The 7851-nt window shown below is 37.8% G+C and overlaps 1 protein-coding gene across 1 annotated transcript; it reads left to right on the top strand.

Moving 5' to 3' along the window:
* The first annotated feature begins 3221 nt into the window (after positions 1-3221).
* On the top strand, positions 3222-3845 carry LOC115883544. Its single transcript, XM_030901912.1, has 2 exons — positions 3222-3661; positions 3731-3845. Exons 1-2 carry the CDS (start codon positions 3262-3264, stop codon positions 3820-3822), a joined length of 492 nt encoding a protein of 163 aa, XP_030757772.1. The 5' UTR covers positions 3222-3261; the 3' UTR covers positions 3823-3845.
* Positions 3846-7851: the final 4006 nt, after the last annotated feature.

Genomic DNA, 7851 nt, shown 5'->3' with positions numbered 1-7851 from the left:
AAGTGGTTCAACCTTTGGGATCAATCCTTTTGAACAGTGATTTTGACAGACTACAAGAAGACAACATTTTAAATGAAGCGGCTCTAGTAATCAAGTCAATCTTACGTACGGTTAAAGTGCACAAGCTTCCTGCAGACATCCGTCCCGAAGACATAATCGCTGGTGAATGTGAGACACCTGAAAGGCGCAATTTACTTTTTTCGATAAAATTTTCGAGCCAATGAATACTCGGCGAAAAATAGCTTCTAAAAGGCGAGTCAGTGAATCATTAGCACAAGACGTTATTTTTGCCGCTTCTAACGGAAGAATTAAACCTTCTAAACATATCACGTTGGCCCAAACGTTGAAGAGTATTACGAATAGTCAGAAAGCTGTGAACATCGTGAACAGATACGGTCATTGCGTCAGCGACAATGTGTTAGCAGGAATAATCACAGAAGCGACTTACTGTGCCGTTAAGAAAAGCACAATTTGTCCGGAAGGAATCTTGAGAAATCCTGCTTTACGTACATGTTTAGCATTCGACAACTTCGATCGGTTTGTTCAAACGCTGACCGGTAAGGACACTCTTCATGATACTGTGGGAATCATATATCAAGATATTCCTTCAAGTGCCAATATTGTTACTACAGCTACTGCGGAAGAAAATCAACAACTTACAAATGACGGCGACAGGAAAAGGAGACGTCGCACTTTTGATATGATAACTTTTGAATTGGAATCGTATGCAAAGAAGCCTCGGCTAGAAGTATCACTAGAGCCTGTTGCCAGTACATTGCGTATAAGCAATGATGAACATGACTTAACACCATTCAAACATATTAGTTTTACCTGGATTCTGTCTCATCTTCTGAAATTGCCCAAAACGCCAATGTGGATTGGATATTACAGTATGTTGTACGATGACAAAAGCAGTCAGCAGAAGGTTTCATACACAACCACAATTAACGAGTCTCCAACAAAACCTGTTGTCGTTTTAAAAACTCTTGATATAAGTGAACAAACCCGCATTGAATGCAATCAACAGTACATGGAAGTCACCTACGATTTGGCTATTGCCAAAATCGCTTTCCAGCTTCAGTATGTTGAAAGACCGAGATTTGACAAAATATTCATCCACCTAGGAACATTTCATGTTTACCTGGCATACCTGAAAGCGGTGGGAAAGTTTATCGACGACTGCGGAGTGACGAACATTCTTGTCAATTCAAATGCAATCGCAAGCGGATCCGTCAGTAGTTTTTTGACATCAAAAAATTACAATAGATGTAGAAGACTGCATCCTCGTTTGGCCCTCGCAATACAAATATTGCACATGGAAAGATTTCTAGAAGATCAAAACATAGAAATTTCGGATGAAGAGAAGAACGCTTTATTAAATTTTAGATCAACAGTTTCTAGCAGGCCAACTATTACGGAAGAAAAGTTGATAAGTCTATTTTCCAAATATGATAAGTACTCAGAAGAAACACTAGAAGGCCGATATGGACTCACCCCTCAGTATTACATGCTATACGTTAAACTAGCAAATTATTACTTGATTCTGGATCAGAGTGTACGGACGGCTGATTTCTGTACATTTAAGTGGGTACTACCACGTATTACAAATATGTTCTTCACATTTAACCAGCAGAATTATTCACGTTATCTGGTCTATTATCATGAGAAATTAATGAAAGTGGAGGAGTCACATCCGGGTTTACTAACCAGCTTTGAGGAGGGGTCAATTGGTGTTAGAAGAACAAATAAATCTTTTTCAAGGATCCCACCTGATCTCACCATGGAGCAGACGTCTAATGCTGATGCAGGAAATAAATTGACAGGAGTCTCATATATAACAAATTCATATTCAGCCCGTCAACGTTGGGCCTTGTGCCATACTATAAATAGTACAGTTAACACCTACACATATGAACGAACAGGTTTGAAAAAAAATCAAGACATAACTGAAGATTTGCGAGCAAGTTTGATGAGGAAAAATTTGAAATCATTGTACGAAATACCTGAAAATATCAAAGACAATGTTAACCCCTTCGCAACCGACTTAAATAAGGACTTATTATATAATATTTCAACGGGTAGAGCAGTTGAAAATGATGTTGCCAAATTTCTAATCAACGTCGAAAAGCTTGGAAGTGAGCAGCGAGAAAGGTTTATACAGGAATGCTCAGAAGACAGGACAAGATTTGAACGGCCCATAAAACAAAACAAAATACTTAACTTCAGTTCTGTGGTGCATGAAAGAAAAAATGTTCTATATCCGGCAAATTAGTGGAAGTACGAATGGAGAGGGACTTATTTGGGCAGTTACTGCGAATATCTCTTGAGAAGAAACTGGATATTGACAAAATTTTATCGCATCCGCTAACACCTATGTCATTATGTTTCTCCCACGTGGACGGTACATTATGCAAAACAGACAAGTCGACCCTTCTGAAAGAATTAGAAAAACAAATACAAAGTGATTCTCCACCATATTGTGACGTCATGATATTTGATGGCTTTTTTTTGTTAAATGCTATGAAAGATGTGCCACGTACCTTTGGAAATGTCTCGAAGAAGTTCCTGCAGATGGTTACTTCCAATACTGCGTCGACTATCATAGTCCTATTTGACTCCTATCCAAGTCCGTCCATCAAGGATTCAGCGCACCAATGTCGAGGAACAAGCAGAGGGCAACAATTCAAAATACGTGGTCCAGACCAAGTACGTCCTTTGGAGTTCACCAGGGAAATGAGAAACATAAACTTCAAGGAAGAATTGATAAACTTTTTCTCAAATCATTGGGGGTACGACGAAATGGCATCTTTTATCAATAGCAAAGAAGTGTACATCAGTGCTGATGAATGTCACAAATACAGCGTTGTCCATGACAAAGTTTGCAAAACTACTCTGCAGAGTTTGGCCTGTCCAGGTCATGAAGAAGCAGACACTAAGATTGTTTTCCATATTTGCCAGCTTGATGATGACAAAAATGTAGTAGTCAGAACATCAGATTCGGATATCCCAATAATTGTGCTTGGTAACATGCACAATTTCAAGAATAAAGTTAGAGTTTGGATAAAACTAGGCACTGGAAATAGAGAGAGGTTTTTAAATGTTAACCAATTATATTCAGCTCTGGGGAAGAACGTGTGTCGCGCTTTACCATCTTTTCACGCCTTTTCAGGCTGCGACTACAATCCCGCGTTTTTCAAGAAAGGAAGTAAGACCATTTCAATTTTGAAAAGAAGTCCAGAGTTTTTGAAAGCTTTTTATGATATGAACACTGACAACGCTGATGAAATTTTCGCTACAATAGAAAAATTTGTATGCGCTATGTATGGATTCAAATCAATTGATAAAGTGAACGACGGTCGGGTGGCAATGTTCATGAAAATTTATAAATTCAGTGAAGAGGAAAATAGATTGCAATTGCCCAATAAAAATTTTGATGGTTCCCTTTTGCCGCCATCACAATCGGAACTAACTCAACACCTTCGTAGAACCATCTTGATCTCCAATATTTGGAAAAACGCCTTCAAAAAGGAGCCTCCAAATTTGGATCCACTCGAGTATGGTTGGCAATTTGAAGACGGAAAATTTGTGTGCAAATGGTTCGAGGGCGATCAGCTACCGTCATCAGTGGAAATGATCACACAAGAAGATACAAATGCTGAAGGTACTTATTCAAATTATTATTAATTTCTGCTTTTCATGCCATTCTAATATTTAATACTTATTTTTCTAGGCACTGATGAGGCGGATGAAGATGAATTATCACAAGAGGATGAAGACAGTGATGTATCTGATAATGACAGTGATGAGGAAGATGATGATTAAACTTTTTGGAATTTTTTGTTTAATATTTTATCTACATAGTTACTCAATAATATAATATTTCAGTTTTTTAATTATTAAAAATTTAGTCGACTGATTAAATTATGATTCAACCTCTCGTGTTTTCCATGTATGTTTTTGTGAATAGATTGTCGAGAATCATTTCCTTAAGTTTGAAATTTTGATGAAGGTAATATTTTGGTAAGTTACGAAAACAATCATCCGCTGCCTGTATGTCGGTGGAAATATCGTCCGCTTGTGCATCATAACGCGTTTATGTTCAGTACCCTTTATCTTCCTTTACCCCACCAGCGGACGACTTTTCCACCCACATACAGGCAGCGGACGATTATTTTTGCAAATGTCAATAAAATGTAAGCTTCCATCAAAATTTCAAGCTTAAGGAAATGGTTTTCAAATTTACGTTTTAAACTCTTTGGATCCATCAGCGGACGTGGATTCCACCACCGCCCAGCCAGCGGACCATATCTAGGATACTTTATGGAACATAATGTTCTTCTCGTGAGAGTTTCGTGCTTAAGGAAATCGTTCCGGATTTCGGTTTTCTACGGACTTTGGGACCCCCTGGGAACTCTCTCCACCGCTACCTAGCCAGCGGACGCCCTTTGGGCAACTCAACTTCGTTGATACAATCGGTTATTAATGAATCGGAGCTTAAGGAAATCGTATCCCATTTTGTACGCGGGAGGCAGGGGTATTTAAAGAGGGCCGCACAAATGTGCATGATGAAGAACGGAGTGGGCGTCCTTCGGTCGTTAATGAAGATTTGGTGCAGAAAGTGGACGAAAAGGTGAAAGAAAACAGACGCTTTACAATTTCATCATTGTGCGACTACTTTCCTCAATGTTCTCGTAGTGTTTTGTATCGCATTGTGACCGAGAACTTGAATTACCGGAAATTGTGTTCACGTTGGGTTTCGAAAATGTTGACGGATTTGCACAAAACCCAACGTTTAGGCAGTGCATTTTCCTTGAGCAGTACCACAATGAAGGTGAAGATTTTTAGACAAAATTGTTACTGGTGACGAAACATGGGTGGCCTACGTCACACCAGAATCGAAACAACAGTTCATGGAATGGCGACATTCATCATCACCCAAAACAGTGAAGTTTAAGAAAACAATTTCTGCCCGAAAAATCATGTGCACAGTTTTTGGAACAGAAAGGTATCTGGCTAATTAGGTTTCTGCCTCGTAATGAGACAGTCAATGCAGCATCTTATTGTTAGACATTGAACAATCTGCGCCGTGCAATCCAAAACAAAAGACGTGGCAAGTTGAGTAAGGGTACTGTTTTGCTGCATGACAATCCCCGTCCACATGTGGCTAATCGGACCAAAGATCTCATCAAATCTTTTAAATGGGAAACTCTAGATCATCCTCCATGCAGCCCTGATCTGGCGCCTAGTGACTACCATTTATTCCTGCACTTGAAGAAACACCTGGGCGGTCAGCATCTTGAAGACGATAACGAAGTCAAAACAGTTTTGATACAGTGGTTAACCAGTCAGGCGGCAGAATTTTATGAGGATGGTATTGAAAAACTGGTGCCACGTTATGAAAAGTGCCTCAATATTCACGGAAATTATGTAGAAAAGTAGATTAAGGTACAGGCTTTCATGTAAAAATAAAATTATTGCGATCTTTACTAAACATTTAGAAATTTACTTGAGTTTACAGCTCATGTAAAGTAATTTTTGTTCAATCTAATCGCTAGCTAACCAAACTTGAAAACATAATTATAGCTTTGCATAACATTAAAATTAACCAAGTTTGACGTAGATCGAAGAAACAGTCTGTGAAATATACCCGGTAGAAAAGAATTGGTTAAAAAAAGAATACGATTAAATAATTAATTATATAAGAATATTCATTTTGACATTTACAATAACGGTCAGCTGACGAATTAAATAAATATGCCGCTCTGTCGACTACAAGTTCTGATTGTTTTTAGGCCAATGAATTATCTGGTTTTGTAAGAGAAATTTTTACTTGTTGTGTTTATTGAATTTATATTGCCAATTTATGTAAATATACAAACGTTAAAATAAAAAAAAATTATTGAATTCAATTTTGGTTGTATTATAATATGGCAACTAATTGGATTAAAAGCCAATATATTTGATACTGAACTCTATTTTACAGTATGTATATTTCAGTAAGATTTGGTTGTTTATTTTTAGTTGCATATTGTTTAGTACTAGATTATAGGCAATTATTTTCTCTTTAATATGACTTGTTATAGTAGCTACAGATACTAAATTATTCAAACGATTATATTATAACTAGAATGTTTAAAAAAGTCAGGGCCCAAATTCTGTAACTTAGAACTAAGCACTTTTAGACGCTCAGCGTATAATATGACGTTAATTTTAGCTTAAGGCTCATTTACATTTGTCAGTTTGGATGTACAACTTTGATGAATAATCCAAAGTGATAAGTATAAATTGCCTTTCATCACTGTTTCATCCAAAGTGTACACTAAAATTGAACGATGAAACAAGTTGACGGTCTTCCTACTTTTGTTGAAAGAAGCGTTCAACGAACCGTTGATTCATCCACATTGAACGGCAAGTGAAAAATGTAAACAGCCGACGCCGACTCGTGCGGCCAACCTCGATATAGAAAACACTGGGAGAGGTGGCAGTCTGCGGAAGATGAAACAGTGAACTGCTGCGAACTGGATGAAAATATGTAAACAAGGATGTACAATTTGGATCAATTCAATCTGAGTGATTCATTTTGGTTGTACACCCAAAGTGACACAGTGTTGTAACAGTCAAATTTCCTCGCAACGACCTCTGTGTGCTAGCTCATAAAATATCGCAAATAGCTATTATTTTTGCATCATGTTTACTATAATTTTATTGTTAAATATTATTTTATTTAAATTTTACAATTATGCAACCCGATATACACAGCGCTATAGAGCCACAGAATATTATCACTGGATGCCGCCCAGCATTAGAATTTTTGTCCATCTCTCTAAATCTTTGGTCATCACTTGTCCCTTGTCACTGTCAGATCCAAATCAGATGTTTGGATTTATTTATCCTTTGTTTGGTTATTGAAATTTTATAATTATCAGATAAAATTTCGTAGTTAAATTGGTTATTTTGATGTGGATCGCAGTGTGCAATTCGTTCATTTAATGGTGGGAATTTGTGAATAAGTTCGTTCATTGACCGGATATGAAATATGACAATGAAAAATATTCTAGAACGTCGTTTTTATTTATGCCTTTTGTGAGTTGGACTAGTCGAGATATTCTCTATATGTATCCTGGATTTCCGGTTGAAATCTGATTTTGTGAAGAAAATCGAATCCTTGCATCACTTCTTGTGTACTCCCCGGCTGAAGAGTTTCGTCGTGAAGAACTGGCTGCCGTTTCGTGAAGCATTTCCTGTGGGTGAATAGCAGGTCTTCGTAGAGAAGGATTAAGGCTTCCGAAACGCATTTGGTTAGAGACGTGGTTGGATTTTGTTGATTTGTATGGACCGCCGACCAATTTCCGTAAAGGATTAAATAGCCAAATTTTCCGACCGATATTCCGATTCCACGTGCCCAAGAAGTCCCCGATAGTTCCAAGGTATGCTATAATTCTTCTGCCTAGTCTAAGCCAATGCTCAACTGATTTTTGTTCATATTGTTATCTGGTTTTCGACTTTTCCACGCCACGTGGTGTAGAAAGATTAGTTGGGTGTTATCTTTCTTAAATCTTATTTGGTTGTTCGTAATTGTAGAGTAAGAAGACCGATCCAGACCGTAGCACAGAACAGTCCAGAATTCCATCTGTTCTTGTTGCCCGTGTGTAGAGTTATCCGTTGGACATCATAAACCCTCGTTGAGGTAAAGTTCAGATTTAATTAGTCCTTCTTTATTACCTTCATTAACTCCTACACGTTGTGCTAGTCCTTGTTCTAATTGAGGCTCTTTTCTAAGACAACCAATATTATTTAGGGTTTTTATGTTCACCTCTTGAAGTCCTACACCTGGCTGGCATCCGTACGTCT

The sequence above is a fragment of the Sitophilus oryzae genome, unplaced genomic scaffold, assembly GCF_002938485.1.
Source record: "Sitophilus oryzae breed Bouriz unplaced genomic scaffold, Soryzae_2.0 scaffold_1941_pilon_pilon, whole genome shotgun sequence".
NCBI classification, from domain to species: domain Eukaryota; kingdom Metazoa; phylum Arthropoda; class Insecta; order Coleoptera; family Curculionidae; genus Sitophilus; species Sitophilus oryzae.
The sequence above is the reverse complement of the archived record's forward strand: the minus strand, read 5'-3'. Positions and strand labels throughout refer to the sequence as shown.

Coding starts and splice junctions, on each gene's coding strand:
- LOC115883544 (XM_030901912.1), top strand. CDS start 3,262: ATGAACACTGACAACGCTGATGAAATTTTCGCTACAATAGAAAAATTT. Junction 3,662..3,730: donor AGAAGATACAAATGCTGAAG/GTACTTATTCAA, acceptor TTATTTTTCTAG/GCACTGATGAGGCGGATGAA.